The sequence below is a fragment of the Mobula birostris genome, chromosome 19 (assembly GCF_030028105.1).
Source record: "Mobula birostris isolate sMobBir1 chromosome 19, sMobBir1.hap1, whole genome shotgun sequence".
NCBI lineage: Eukaryota > Metazoa > Chordata > Chondrichthyes > Myliobatiformes > Myliobatidae > Mobula > Mobula birostris.
Genome location: NC_092388.1, coordinates 10,289,574 through 10,305,874, shown reverse-complemented (window position 1 = coordinate 10,305,874; position 16,301 = coordinate 10,289,574). Strand labels below are relative to the sequence as shown.

Below are 16,301 nucleotides of genomic sequence, written 5' to 3'. Positions count from 1 at the left end.
GTTGCTTGGATTAGTTCTCTTCCATAAGGTTATTCTCTTCCATTCCCCAACACCCACCTCACTAGGTTTCAAAGTTCATTTATTAAAGTATGTATACTATATACAACCTTGATATTCATCTCCTTGTAGGCAGCCACAAAACAAAGAAACCCAATAGAATCCATTTAAAAAAAAGCCAAACACCCAATGTGCAGAAAAGAAATCACAAACTGTACAAACAATAAAAGTAAGTAAATACCATTCTGAACTGAAGTTCATGAAAGTGAATCCACAACCACGAAGCCTGTCACAGACGGTCCAAGAATCCGTTAGTTGCAGGCTGCAGCCTCAGTTCGGGGCAGAGACGAGTAGACCTCTTCGAGCAATGAACACCAGCCTGCTTCTCTCCTCTAGCCGTGATACCCTGACCATTTCAATCTGGGCTGGCAATTAAATTCGCTAAACAGCAGGAATGTTGCCCAGGAATGAGATGTCACCAAAAAGCAGGACAAATCCAATTAACAAGAGTAAACATGCCAGCGGCTGTACTTCATTGAGTTTGAGGAGATTTGGTATGTCACCAGATATACTGTGGAGAGCATTGTGATTGTTGCATCACTGTCTGTTATGGAGTCAACAATGCGCAGGATCGAAAAAAGCTGTAGTCATTGTAGACTTACCCAGCTCCTTTTATAGCCTCCCCAACATCAGGGACATCTTCAAAAGGCAATCAAACTTGAAGGACCCTCATCCAAAATATGCCCTCTTCTCATTATTATCTCATTACAGGAGCCTTAAAACACGGACTATTCTGAGCCTCTTATCCTTAATTCTAGGTACACATACAGGAATACATCAACCTTCTGCATACATTGTTAAACCCCAGGAAAAAATATTACCTGTTCCAATTGGATTGCTTCTTGCTCATCCATTATTTAGAGAGTACAAAACCAGTTTTTTTTTAATGAGGAATAGAGGCATTATACTGAACGTAATGAACACAGTTTTGAATTGATGACCCTCTCTACCAACTTTTCCAGGCAGACTCGCCAGGAAAAACACAATCCTTGCAAGTACTGTGAGATGTTTTAGGAAGTTTCAAGTTTTATTGAGATGATCTCCCATTCTTTTGGATCCAGAGAGTGGTGGGGTGGGTGGTGGGGGCCCAGTTGCCTAACTGCCCATGCTGAGGCACCTTATCCCAGGAATTAGTGCATTGTACCTTTTTGTTGCATCCATTCTGGAACATCCAATATACTCCCTTTAGCTGGGAGACCAAACCGGAGCTGAATCTCCCAGCTGCTGTTTCCAGTGGGAATAATTCCTGCCCTTGTCTCTTTGTGCCTATGCCTACATTTTTGTGACTAAAAATGATTTTTAAAAAAAGCACCTGGATAGACTGATTTGAAGACTAGTTTCAGAACATATCAAAAATTATTATTGTAAATAGAAATAAAAAATTTCAAACTATAAATACCAAAGAAAAGGGAAAGCTGTTTTTGACAATAAGTATTGTATCAGAACAATGGGAGACTATACTAGATTTATTTTGCTTCTGCACTTCTGTGCACTGTGGCACTGTTCATGGTAGCCACTGTAGGTTGTGCCAACCATAATGCCGTAGGAGACTACAGATATCTGATAAGCATATAGTATTTACTGTTAACTATGTTTTATATCTGCCACTGTATTTAAAATTAGAAGCAAATTTTTACTAGTTCTTGATAACAAGCCAGTTTTAAAAAAATTAGGGTCCATCGCTGAAACATTATCAAAGTAATACAAACATGCACGTCTTTACCAACTGAGAAGGTTTAAGACAGATTTTCATAACGGGCAAGATGCAACAGATCTTGAGAGTTTTTTTTCCAACAGTGGGCATTGATCAAGTTTTTAGATTCAGGTGCTTAGATTATCATGATTGTTATATAAATTCAGAGTCAGGATTGTATAACTTTGACTCGTCAGAATGTATGGTGGAGATTTCATCTTTAAAAGGGAAATTTACATTGATAATCAAAAGCCATGATGGCAATATTTGCTTTAGTGAAGAAAGTCATTGGTGAAATGAGTAATCAGCTTTTTTGTTCATTGTCCTTCAAGGGGGAAGGGTTGCAGTCGGCATTAGCAACAAGCAGATTCAGTTTATAGAGTACAGTGGCACGGTAGCGTAGTGGTTAGCACATTGCTTTACAACACCAGCAATCACCGATCGGCGTTTAACTCCTACTGTCTGTAAATAGTGTACTGCAGGTGTGCTGGTTTCCTCCCACATTCCAGAGATGTATGGGTTAGGGTTAGTGAGATGTGGGCATCTTATGTTGGCCAAGACAAAGTTCACAGATTTGATTTGACGCAAATGTTGGATTTCACTGTATGTTTTGATGTACATTTGACAAATAAAGTTAATCTTTTAAAGTTTTTTAAAAACCAAAGTGGCTTTATATGGCAAATGTATATAGGCATCCGTTAGTCTTGTGAGGCCATGGATTTGCGCCTTTGAAGGTTTTCCAGGGCGCAGGCCTGGGCAAGGAAGACCAGCAGTTGCCCATGCTGCAAGTCTCCCCTCTCCACGCCACCGATGTTGTCCAAGGGAAGGGCACTAGGGCTGATACAGTTTGGCACCGGTGTTGTTGTAGAGCAATGTGTGGTTAAGTGCTTTGTTCAAGGACACAACATACTGCCTCCCCTGAGGCTCGAACTAGCAACCTTCAGATCACTAGACCAATGCCTTAACCACTTGGCCATGTGCCAACACACGGCAAATGTATATAAGTAAATAAAGTATATTGTCTAAAAGTGGAAATCACAGAATTCTCAAGAATGCCAAATGCTAAAGATGCTATTGATCTTTATTATTATTATTATTGATAAAGAACACCAAGTATAATAGACAACATTTCATCTTCATAATTTATATTATTTGCAATTTGGTTATATTTTTATCCAAAAATGTTCATGGAATATTGATATGTCAGTCTCAATAATGTTTATATATTGGTTAACTGATAGCTTCTTTTAAATTTCTATCAAATAAGCGGCTATATTTCATTAGGAGTCTGAGGAGATTTGATATATCACCAAAGTCACTGGCAAATTTCTACATGTATACCATGGAGAGTACTTTAACTGGCTGCCATCACCATCTGGGATGGGGGTGGCGGTGTGCAACCCCCGCACAGAATCGAAAGAAGCTGCAGAGATTGTAAAATGGGTCAGCTCTGTCATGGGCACCAGCTTCTGTAGTATTCAGGACCTCTTTAAGGAGCTATGCCTCAAAAAGATGGCATCCATCATTAAAGACCCCCATCACCCAGGAATAGCTTCTTCCCCTCTGCCATCGATTTCTGAATGGACATTGGACCCATGAACACTGTCTCACTACTTCCTTTTGCACTAATTTAACTATTTAATATATACTAACTGTAATTCAAGCTTTTTCGCTCTGTTATTATTTTAATGCATTGTACTCCCGCTGCAAAGACAACAAATTTCATGACATATTCCGGTGATATTTAACCTGATTCTGATGAGCTTCTAAATAGAAGTTCAGAAGTCGTCAAAGTTGTTTTTTTATTTTTAAAGATGTGAAAAAGGCTGTTGCTTAAAGAAAAGCACAGTGTTTAAAGTCGGGCATTCAGAAGTATTGAATCTATTCGCTTTATAAAAGCTAGAATGTTATTATGGGTGTCAGCATCTTGTGTGACTTGTGGACTTCATTTCTGTTAAAATGAAAATTCAGTTTTTCTTATGGCTGATGATTTTGTTTGTATCCACAGATGTATTTTTATTTTATAAAGTGACCATTTCTAGTATATTGCTCTATTTGTTAATACATTGAATTGACTTTATTTCTTGCATCCTTCACATACATGAGTAAAAATCTTTGTCTCTGTCTAAATGTACAATGTGCAATTTATAGTAATTTGTAATAAATAGTATGTACAACAGGACAATGAATAGAACATAGACATACAAATGTATCAGCATGAATTAATCAGTCTGATGGCCTGGTGGAAGAAGCTGTCCTGGAACCTGTAGGTCCTGGCTTTAATGCTGCGGTACAGTTTCCTGGATGGTAGCAACTGGAACAGTTTGTGGTTGGGGTGACTCAGATCCCCAATGATCATTTTGGGCCCTTTTTTATGCATATTAAAAATATATAACTCAAGTGACAAGATTTAGCATTTATTTCCTACAGTTCTATTTTCTTTAATTAAAAGATGTCAGTGGAGTATTGGTCTGTGATAAGGTGCAGCAGTTAAAATCCTATCTATGATTATAGGTTCAGATCTAGGCAGAGAGCAGGTTTAACAGACAATCATTTTTGACAAGCTTGCCACTGTTCTGATAGGGTCCAATGAAGTTAATGTGACATCTATCTTTTTCATGGAAGATCTCTCTGTATATTTCACAGCAATGCTGGATTAGCAAGTTGTCATCGCCACTTATCCCCAGAGCTGGCTGATGTCATTGTAAAAGTACGCAACTGGATGCAGGTGTTTGTTTCAGTGAAATTTGAATAGATGTTAAATGGTCCTATTAAAAAGGTGGCCATCACTTAGCAGCAGTCAATTTAACACCCTCTTTATCGGCTACGTAGAGAATTGACTACAGTTATGAGTCTAAATCTCTTTTAAATCATTTTTTTCTATGGTTTAGTCTGGGCAATGGCATAAATTTAAAATAAACAGATTGAATGTTATATAGTTTATGTTTGAGAATAATTTTGTTGAATTTTCAAGGAAATCTAATGAAAGCCATTATATGGGTTGTTCATATTTGTGTCAGAGAAACTTCCTTATTCATGCTAACCATTAAGTTCCCATCTATACAATGCCTATTTCCCTGAATTTGGTCATGGGTTTCAATGCCTTAGTGATTTAAGTGGATATATCTTAAATGGTTTGATGATCTCTCTTTTCACCATTCTCTCAAGCAGAAAGTTCCTTTATTTCCCCTGAAGCACATTTACTATGTAAGGACTTGCATACTAGCGTACAGCAACAATAAACTAAATCAGCTGAAGGACACCCTGGTTTCACAATATAAAATGGTGACCTTTATATGCTGCATTTTTATTGAGTCCTCTTAGAATGTAATAATGCATGCAGTAGCTACTGCAGCAAAGGATTAAGAGAAAATCTTCTCAGTATATTGCACTTTTAGTAGCAATAAGTTGTTGATTTGGGGTAATTTAACCCATATTTGGCACACATTCAGTTGAAGACTAATTTTCTTATGTGGGCAGTGAGTATTTGTGATGATAGGAATTATCACATGGTTAAATAGGAAAAGACACCAATGATCCTTTGATGTTGGCAAATGTAAACTTTAAGATAATTTGGCTGCATAATTAAACTTGTAAGAATATTGTCTGATTCATTTCAAATGTTTTAAAATTTGCTTTTGTCTTAATTTAGGTTGCATAATGTCATTGCAGTTATTCAAGTAAAAATTATTATAAACTTTATTCTTAATAGAACCATTTAAATGTTTTTTTTATTTTGTGTATGTATCATTACAAGTTGTCTAACCATGACATAGAGATGGTCACTTTCAAAATTCTGTTTTAAATGGAATGATTTTTTTTTCTACTTTGGTATCAGTCAAATCATGAGTAATGTGACTGATTACATGGCATTGCATAGTGGTGTGTAACAGGATATCCTAAACGTATCCTCAAGAGGAAACTGGCTTTTATGTATTGATTTACAGTGGCATGCAAACGTTTGGGCACCCCAGTCAAAATCTCTGTTACTGTGAACAGTTCAGTGAGTAGAAGATGAACTGATCTCTAAAAGTCATAAAGTTAAAGATGAAACATTCTTTTCAACATTTTAAGCAAGATTAGTGTATTATTTTTGTTTTGTACAATTTTAGAGTGGGGACAAAAAAGGAAAGGAGCACCATGCAAACGTTTGGGCACCCTAAGAGATTTGAGCTCTCATATAACTTTTACCAAAGTCTCAGACCTTAATTAGCTTGTTAGGGCTATGGCTTGTTCACAATCATCGTTAGGAAAGGTCAGATGATGCAAATTTCAAAGCTTTATAAATATCCTGACTTCTCAAACCTTGTCCCAACAATCAGCAGCCATGGGCTCCTCTCAGCAGCTGCCTAGCACTCTGAAAATTAAAATAAATGAGGCCCACAAAGCAGGAAAAGGCTATAAGAAGATAACAAAGTGTTTTCAGGTAGCTGTTTCCTCAGTTGGTAATGTAATTAAGAAATGGCAGTAAACAGGAATGGTGGCGGTCAAGTTGAGGTCTGGAAGACCAAGAAAACTTTCCGAGAGAACTGCTCATAGGATTGCTAGAAAGGCAAATCAAAGCCCCTGTTTGACTGCAAAAGACCTTCAGGAAGATTTAGCAGACTCTGGAGTGGTGGTGCACTGTTCTACTGTGCAGCGACACCTGCACAAATATGACCTTCATGGAAGAGTCATCAAAAAAAAAACCTTTCCTATGTCCTCACCACAAAATTCAGCGTCAGAAGTTTGCAAAGGAACATCTAAACAAGACTGATGCATTTTGGAAAGAAGTCCTGTGGACTGATGAAGTTAAAATAGAACTTTTTGGCCGCAATGAGCAAAGGTATGTTTGGAGAAAAAGGGGTGCAGAATTTCATGAAAAGAACCCTTCTGCAACTGTTAAGCACGGGGGTGGATCGATCATGCTTTGGGCTTGTGTTGCAGCCAGGTGGCATGGGGAACATTTCACTGGTAGAGGGAAGAATGAATTCAATTAAATACCAACAAATTCTGGAAGCAAACATCACACTGTCTGTGGAAAAAAAAGCTGAAGGTGTAAAGAGGATGGCTTCTACAACAGGATAATGATCCTAAAACACACTTAAAATCCACAATGGACTAACTCAAAGCACAAGCTGAATGTTTTGCCATGACCCTCATAGTTCCCTGACCTAAACATCATCGAGAATCTGTGGATAGACCTCAAAAGAGCAGTGCATGCAAGATGACCCAAGAATCTCACAGAACTAGAAGCCTTTTTCAAGGAAGAATGGGTGAAAATCCCCCAAACAAGAATTGGAAGACTCTTAGCTAGCTACAGAAAGCGTTTTCAAGCTGTGATACTTGCCAAAGGGGGTGTTACTAAGTACCGACCATGTAGGGTGCCCAAACTTTTGCTTTGGGCCCTTTTCCTTTTTTCGTTATTTTGAAACTGTAAAGGATGGAAATAAAAAGGTAATCTTGCTTAAAATATTAAAGAAATGTGTCATCTTTAACTTTATGCCTTTTGGAAATCTGGTCATCTTTTACTCACTTAGCTATTCACAGTAATGGAAATTTTGACCGGGGTGCCCAAACTTTTGCATGCCACTGTAACTTTAACAAATAAGTGGAACTGAAGTTGCAATAATATAAAATATGAATATTGCAACTTTTTTAATGTTTAGGTTGGCTGGAGCACTGCTCGTGATTATTACACATTTCTGTGGTCTCAAGTACCAGAAAATTATGCAGAAGGAATTTCATATACCCGTCATGTCATCTTCCAAGGTAAGCCAATGTAGCTTTTCTTTATCAGAAATCAAAGTTAATCCAAAACATTACTGGTGTATATCTGCAGAATACTTTCTGCATGTATTGTGAAAATTTGAAATGAAGCATTTTTTGTACTGACGCGGGTGGAAGCTGTTGGGTCCTCTGGTAACGATCTCCCATTCCCCTCATTTCCCTGTACTGCTGTCTTGTGTAGGCCCACCTTGCTTTAATTCTCCTTTTGCCATTAATCTATACCAAAAGTTAAGTTGCAGCTAACCAGCCAGCAATTCTTTGGGATGTGGGAAGAAACTTAACTACTCAGAGGAATCCTACACATTATGGAGGGAATTTGCAAATTCCACAATGCAGTAGCCAAGATCAGTATTAAAAATGGGCCACTAGAGTTTGGAGGCAACACAAAATGTTGTGTCGGGGTACAGTCTTTTGAAATAGCTCACACATCATTTATTATCTGTGAAGATGAACTTCCATCACCAGTGTCAGCAGTGATTTGTAGCATAAAATTAATGAGGTTAATTGTATAAAATTACATAGGTTGCCACAGTTTTTGAAAAGTTACTTTAAATTTGAGAATGATATCTATTAAAAAGCAACATTGAAATCTTTTAACAGGCTATTACCTTCCAAATGATGATGGAGAATTTTATCAGTTCTGCTACGTAACACATAAAGGAGAAATCCGAGGAGCAAGTACACCTTTCCAGTTCCGTGTGCCGTCTCCCACAGATGATCTACTTACCATGGAAGATGACACAAGCTCTGACATGCTCGTGGTGACAACAAAAACACACTTTCTTGAGGTAGGATACCTTCAAATTAATTATTTTTTTTTTTCCTTTGCAAAATTTTCAAAGATTCAGTTTCCTAGTTTTTTGGTTCAGTGAGTCCAGCTGAAGGAAGTCAAGTTGCCCAAGACAAATTTTAGCATTACTGGTTTAAAGAGAGGAAGATGTGATTAATTTTGATTTAATTGCTGCCTGAAGACTTGTGCTGCCAAATGGGTGAAGACCAGATCAAGTTGAAAGGCCTTGAGGCTAAATGACTAAAAAATCTGCCTCATAGACATTCAACTGTGAATTTTATATTCGATGATGCCACAATAATATGGCAGAATCATTCTCGATAAGATATACTAAAAAAAAAGACAAATTTACATTCAATGTCATGTGTTCTTTCTTTGGATAAGCTTATTATTGTCTGATAATTTCTGACACAATGTGGCTTTTCTACTGTAAGCTCATCATTACCTATCTAAGGTTTTGGTAGCTGCAAGAAAACCTGAGGTTTATTTGAGCAAGCCTCTGTGATCTTTTGGTTCCAGTTTGGTCAGAATCCTTAACTAGCGCAAGAAGTTCTACAATAGGTTTGTGAAAGTTGATGAAAAGTGGAAGGGAACATGAAAGTGGGTGAGACATTGTCTTCGAGAAAAGCTAGAGAGTGGGTAATAGGTGGTTGCCTCTTTTGACTGTCAGCCTGTGACTAGTGGTGTGCTGCAGCAATCAACACTGGTTCTTTATTGTTTGTCATCTATATCAACATTCCAGATGATGATGTAGTAAACTGGATCATCAAATTTGTGGATGACATGAAGATTGGAGGTATAGTGGATATCGAGGAAGGCTCTCTGTGCTTGCAGTGGGATCTGGACAGCTAGAGAAATAGGTTGAAAAATGGCAGATGGAATTTAATACCGACAAGTGTGAGGTGTTGCACGTTAAGAGAACGTACCAAGGTAGGACTTAACACAGTGAGTGGTGGGGCACTGAGGAGTGCGGTAGGACGGGGATCTGGGAATTCAGATCCATAATTCTTGAAAGTAGTGTCACAGGTAGGTAGGATCGTAAAGAGAGCTTTTGGCACATTGGCCTTCATAAATCAAATTATTGAGTACAGGAGTTTGGATTGTTGAAGTTGTACAAGATGTTGGTGAGGCCTAATGTAGAGAATTGTTTGCAGTTCTGAAGGAAAGATGTCAATAAGATTGGAAGAATGTAGAGAAAATTTACAAGGATGTTGCCAGGACTTGAGGACTGAGTTATAGGGGAAAGGTTGAACAGATTAGGACTTCATTCCCTAGAGTGTAGGAGAATGAGGAGAGATTTGATAGAGGGATACAGAATCATGTGGGGTATAGATATGGTAAATATAAGCAGACTTTTTGCACTGAGGTTAGGCATGACTAGAGCAAGGTCATAGGTTAAGGTGAAAAGTTTAAGGGAAACATGAGGGGGAACGACTTCACTCAGTGGGTGGTGAGAATGTGGAATGAGCTGCCATCCATGATAGGTACATGGATGAGAGGGGTATGGAGGCCAGTATTCTGATTGCAGGTCGATGGGATTGCAGGCAGATTAACAGATGGGCAAAAGAACCAGTTTTTGTGCTGTAGTGCTATGACTCTAAATGTGCCATTGAATAAATTTAATCCGAAGGTTTCATCTAACTTTCCTGTTGTTGGCAAATGTAAGATGCATATTTGAACCTTCATAACACAAGAGATTCTGCAGATGCTGGAAATCCAGAGTAACATATACAAAATGCTGGAGGAACTCAGCAAGTCAGACAGCACCTATGGATAAGAATAAAGAGCTGATTTTTCGGGCCATGTCCTTTATCAACTTTTAGGCAGCTGGGTGCAAATGAGTCCTTCAACGAATATAAAAAGTTTAAAACCAGGCTTAAGAGGGAAAACAGGAGGGCAAAATGAAGGTATGTGGCAGACAAAGATAATTCCAACACTCACAACACGCTGGAGGAACTCAGCAGGTCGGGCAGCATCTATGGAAAAGATCGGTTGACATTTCGGGCAGGAACCCTTTGTCAAGACTGTAGGGGGAAGGGGCAGAGACCCTATAAAGAAGGTGGGGGGAGGGTGGGAAGGAGAAGGCTGGTAGATTCCAGGTGAAAAACCAGTAAAGGGAAAGATAAAGGGGTGGGGGAAGGGAGGCAGGGAGGTGATAGGCAGGAAAGGTGAAGAAAGAATAGGGGAAAACACAATGGGTAGTAGAAGGAGGCGGAACCAAGAGGGAGGTGGTAGACAGCCGGGGGTGGGGGCAGAGTGACATAGGGATAGGGGAAGGGAGGGGGGAGGGAATTACCGGAAGTTGGAGAATTCTATGTTCATACCAAGGGGCTGGAGACCCCTTGAGCAACACCTCATATAACGTCTAGGTAGTCTAGTACTTCGTCCTGACGAAGGGTCTCGGCCTGAAACGTCGACTGCACCTCTTCCTAGAGATGCTGCCTGGCCTGCTGTGTTCACCAGCAACTTTGATGTGTGTTGCTTGAATTTCCAGCATCTGCAGAATTCCTGTTGTCTGCATCACTTAAGACTGATCATTTTACCCCTGGACTGCGATAGAGCTTGGTTGATCCCTATTACCCTAGTTCTGTGTACATGTGTGTATTATCATTGCTAACTTGTTGCATTTATATCCTTACGATTAGAGTACTGTGTTACTTATTTCTTTAATAAAACTTTATTAGTTCCTAGTAATCCAGACTCCAACAAGTGGTCCATTTCTGCTGGTTTGGCAACCCAGTTACGGGGTACATAACACTGGTTTTTCACCTGGAACCTACCAGCCTTCTTCCCACCCTCCCCCCACCTTCTTTATAGGGCCTCGGCCCCTTCCCCCTACAGTCCTGATGAAGGGTTCTGGCCCGAAACGTCGACCGATCTTTTCCACAGATGCTGCCCGACCTGCTGAGTTCCTCCAGCGTGTTGTGAGTGTTGCTTTGACCTCAGCATCTGCAGATTATTTTGTGTTAAAGATAATTCCAAGAGGTTCTTCAGTTACAGAAACAATCAAAAAAAATTATTAGGAGGGAAATTGGATCCTCTTAAAAGACTATGTGTAGGGCCACAGTAGGTGACTGAGATGTTTAATATTGATTTCCCATCAATGTTTATTAAAGGAGAACATTACTGATGCCAAAGTGTGAGTATTGTGTACAGTTTTAGTCACCTTATTGTAGGAAAGATATTGTCAAGTTGGAGAGGATGCAGCGGAGGTTTACTGGGATGCTACGTGGATTAGAGGGCCTGAATTATAGGGGGAGGTTGGTCATGCTGGATCTTTATTCTCTTGGAGTGCAAGAAACTGAGAAGTAACCATGCAGAACAGCGGTCCCCAACCACCGGGCTGCGGACCAGTACCGGGCCACAAAGCACATGCTACCGGGCTGCGAGGAAACAATATGATTTGGCGAAATGAGTCAGCTGCACCTTTCCTCATTCCCTGTCATGCCCTGTTGAGCTTGAACGCACGCGAGGTCATTACACGCGCGTCATCCCTGTCAGCGCAGGAAGATCAACCCCTCGAGCTTGCAAATGACAGCGGGCTGAAAAGTATGTTTGACATAACGTCTCTGCCGGCATTCTGGATCAAGGTCAAGGCTGAATATCCTGAGATAGCCACGAAAGCACTGAAAACGTTGCTTCCATTTCCAACATCATATCACTGCAAAGCGGGCTTTTCTGCAATGAATGCAATGAAAACTAAATCGTGGAATAGACTGGACATAAGGAACCCCCTTCGATTATCGATGTCTCCCATCACCCCTCGATAGGACTGTCTTGTTGCACTAAAACAAGCCCAGGGCTCCCACTGATTCAGCGATATTGGTGTGTTGCAATGATTTTATATGTTCATATGGGGAAAATATGTGCTGTGTGTTTAATATCCAAACGTTACTTAAAATATTATGATGCTATTGACTTACTTATATAACCATATAACAATTACAGCACGGAAACAGGCCATCTCTGCCCTTTTAGTCCGTGCCGAACGCTACTCTCACCTGGTCGCACCGACCTGCACTCAGCCCATAACTCTCCATTCCTTTCCTGTCCATATACCTATCCAATTTTTCTTTTAAATGATAATATCGAACCTGATTCTGCCACTTCTACTGGAAGTTCGTTCACAAGCTCCCCTGTCCTCCCCTGATAATTGACATCACTATATTCATGTGAGGAAAATATGCACTGTGTGTTTAATATTAAATTCATTAGATAAACCCTTTTAGAAACAAAATTGAGTGTATTAGCCACTTAGCACCTATATTCCGGTCGTGATTAGCACCCCCCCCCCCCCCGTACAGAATCGCCAAAAATGATTTGCAGAGAAAAAAAAATTGGCAGGCACACACATGCACACTGGTGCCCGCGCAAGGCTTCATGGTCATTGTAGTCTTTCCCTGGGTAAACATATTTGACTGCTACTCCTGTCCGTTGGCAGCCTCACCACCGCCCCCCCCGGGTCGGCCGGTTCACAAGAATATTGTCAATATTAAACCGGTCCCTGGTGTAGAAGTTCATAAAATCATGAGGGGTATGGATAAGGTTATAGTCTTTTCTCCAAGATTGAGGAGTCCAAAACTAGAGTGCACGAGTAAAGGACAAAAGCTACTTGTGCAGATTTGACTGGAAAGGAAGTGAAGATTTATTTTCGTTCTTTGTTTAAAATTGATTTACACTTGAATACTAGTATTGAATATGTCACACTATTTAAATGATGGGTAGTTACTCATTACCTGATTCAAAGCTCTGATATGCCCCGTAAACACAAAATATTCTGTAGTTGCTGGGGTCAAAGCAACACTCACAACACGCTGGAGGAACTCAGCAGGTCGGGCAGCATCCGTGGAAACGATCAGTCAATGTTTCGGGCCGGAACCCTTCGTTAGGACTGGAGAGGGAAGGGGCAGAGGCCCTATAAGGAAGGTGGGGGGGAGGGTGGGAAGGAGAAAGAGGCTGGAAGGTTCCAGGTGAAAAACCAGTAAGAGGAAAGATAAAGGGGTGGGGGAGGGGAAGCAGGGAGGGAATAGGCAGGAAAGGTGAAGAAGGAATAGGGGGAAAACACAATGGGTAGTAGAAGGAGGCGGAACTATGAGGGAGGTGATAGGTAGCTGGGGGAGGGGGCAGAGTGAAATAGGGATAGGGGAAGGGAGGGGGGAGGGAATTACTGGAAGTTGGAGAATTCTATGTTCATACCAAGGGGCTGGAGACTACCTAGACCGTATATGAGGCGTTGCTTCTCATGCCTGAGTTTAGCCTCATCGTGGCAGTAGAGGAGGCCATGTATGGGCATATCCGAATGGGAATGTGAAGCTGATGTGCCCCTCCTACTTGCTAGTCCCAGAATCCTATTAAAGTTTTCTAGCCCCAAGAAACAAACTGGGCTTCAGACTTCACTGCTGCCTGTAGCCACCCCAGAAACCAGAGTCATTTGTGTATTTTAAGTACTCTTAGTATTTTTTTAAATTATGTGAAATTTGAGTACATTTATTTTTAATACTTATGTTTTTAATTATACTTTTAAATATATCTCAATTTATTTAATATATTTTGCATTGCTCTGATAATTGGATTAAAAAGGCCTTCAACAGCACAAGCTGTCCGGAAAGTTGTCACAGTGGTCTAGACCAGGACAACAGAAACTGCTGCTTTAGATATGTAATTGTTGCTCACGAACCATCTGGTTTCTGGGATGGCTACAAGCAGCAGTAAAGTCTGAAGCTCAGTTCGTTTTTTTCAAGTCAGAAACTTTAGTAGGATTCTGGGACGAGCAAGTAGGAGGGGCGCATCTGAGCTTTGAATCAGGTAATGAGTAACTACCTATCATTTAAATAGTGTGACATGTTCAATAATAGTATTGTTCTTGTTCAAGAAGCACAGAAAATGAATATGGAGGTAGTTCAGAAAGCAATAGCAATATTGGACTTCATTGCAAGAAGGGTGGAGTACAAAAGGAGGGGTTGTCTTGCTACAAGTACATGAGACTTTGTTAAGGCACCATCCAAAGCACTGTATTCAGTTTTGCTCCATGTCAGAATGTGAATGTTTCCTTGACACAAAGAATTACTGGAGAGATTACTGAGTTGAGGGGGTTGTCACATCAGAAGAGCTTGAATGGTTCGTACTACGACTGTCAAGTTCAGAAAAACTGAAGTGATCATTAAACAATGTGAGATTCTAATGGTGATTGACAAAATAGAAGCTTTTATGGTTTCTGTCATGGTGGCAGAATCTGGGAGGGGTGTCATCTCCAGAAAAAGAGACTCATTTGAAACTTAAGTGAGAAGAGATTTCTCTCCAAAGATTGTAATTCTTGTGTTGGCAAGCTATAGTTTATGATTAATTAAATAAATTCATGGCAGAGGTGGATTTCAGATTTGGAGAAATGAGGATATAGGCTAAAGGAACCGATGCTAGTTACAGAGCATTGGTCTCACTGAATGGCAAGCAGGTTCAAGAGCATCTTAGCTTACTCCTGCTGTGCTTTCTTATGTTCTTACACTTTAACAACCACACTTAGTCTGCCCTCTACCCTTTGACCTATTTGTTATAGGTGACCTTGCCAAGAGCCAAAGCGTTAAACCCCTGACTCCAGCCAATTTGGCTCCTTAGCTCTCTGGGTCATTGAGGCATGCAAGCCTCCAAATCTAATAACAAGGTTGCAGTCCTCTTGGAAGAAGTTTGTTGCAAGATATTATTTTAATGTTAAAATTAAACTGGTTACCATATATTAAAAATAAATCTCTTTTTTTGTATATTCAGCAAAAGATTGAAATGTTGCTCAAAGAAAAAGAAGAACTATTGAAAGCTAAATCCGGACTTGAGGAGGAACTTCGGCAATTATATGAACGCATAGAAAAATTTGATAAAGAAATTCATCATGAGAAAGAAATCTGTGACCAGATAAAAAAGGATTACAAGGTATGAAGTTAAAATAGATTTTAGGATCCTTACTGCAGTTCTCTCAGTTAGACATCAGTGCTTCTGCAGTAATGTGAAAGTTGCATTTCTCAGAACCCTTGCAGTATTGAAAATCGTGTTATTAAAAACCAGTATCAATGGGGGTGGGGTGGGGAAGGAGGTTAAGGGGTGGAGTGTTTCACAATTACAATAACAAGTTATTTTTTCCTGCAGGAGTTTCCAAAAGTAACATGTTTTTAATAGCTTCTACTGTAAATTGAAATACAAAAGGCTCTGGAACATTGTTTAATAAAGCATACTTGCACAAGCTTAAGTAAAAGCCACTGTTCAGTTTCCAATGGCTTCTTGTGAAAGCAGCAGCTTGTGTTTCAGGAGGCAATGTTGTCTGATTACTGTGAGCAAGTTGCATGTAAGCAACTATTTTTCCTAAGGCACCTTTTTGTCAGCTTGTCAAATTCCAAAGTAATTCTTAAGTTGCTCTGTAGTTTCCAGTCGAAATTGCGTTATAACTGATTTGGCCCTTATAATACAAATTGTGTGTTCCTTAATCCATCAATCACTTGGGTTTGGATGTACTGTACCCCAGAAAGCTTTTCACCTGCAAATTGTAAAGCAGAAGGGAGATTTCAGTGCAGCACATTACTTGGCTGGATAACTCTTATTGACTCTCCAGTTCATCTGAACCATATACATCATTCAGAGAGTACCGCTGCTCCACAACATATTTTTGAAACTTATATAGCTTATGCAGCACCATTGGTAAAACAGATTATCTGGACATTATAGTTTGTTGCTCTGTGCTGCACATAACTTGTCATGTATTTTGCAATAACGTTGATAATTGTACTTCAGAGTAATACTGTAATAGTTATAAAGCATTTTGAAACATCCTGTGATTCTGGAAGGTGAAAAACAAGTGCAAATTTGTTCTTTCTGGAATGTGATGTTGTAGTCTTCACACACATTGGAAAAGTACTTGAAATAGCCCATCCAAGAGCATGGAGAGTTGCTCAAATCTGAACTGTTGACAGAATCCATTGATAAATTGTCACATGTACTGAGGTACTGAGA

At 39.8% G+C, this 16,301-nt stretch overlaps 1 protein-coding gene across 2 annotated transcripts in view; it reads left to right on the top strand.

Moving 5' to 3' along the window:
- tax1bp1b (Tax1 (human T-cell leukemia virus type I) binding protein 1b) overlaps positions 1 to 16,301 on the top strand; it is a 118,918-nt gene that overhangs the window by 39,360 nt on the left and 63,257 nt on the right. For both annotated transcript variants that reach the window (XM_072283210.1, XM_072283209.1), the window contains exons 3-5: positions 7,399 to 7,501; positions 8,120 to 8,307; positions 15,072 to 15,230. In XM_072283210.1, the coding sequence (XP_072139311.1) occupies positions 7,399 to 7,501; positions 8,120 to 8,307; positions 15,072 to 15,230 (450 nt within the window). The remainder of the gene's footprint in view (positions 1 to 7,398; positions 7,502 to 8,119; positions 8,308 to 15,071; positions 15,231 to 16,301) is intronic.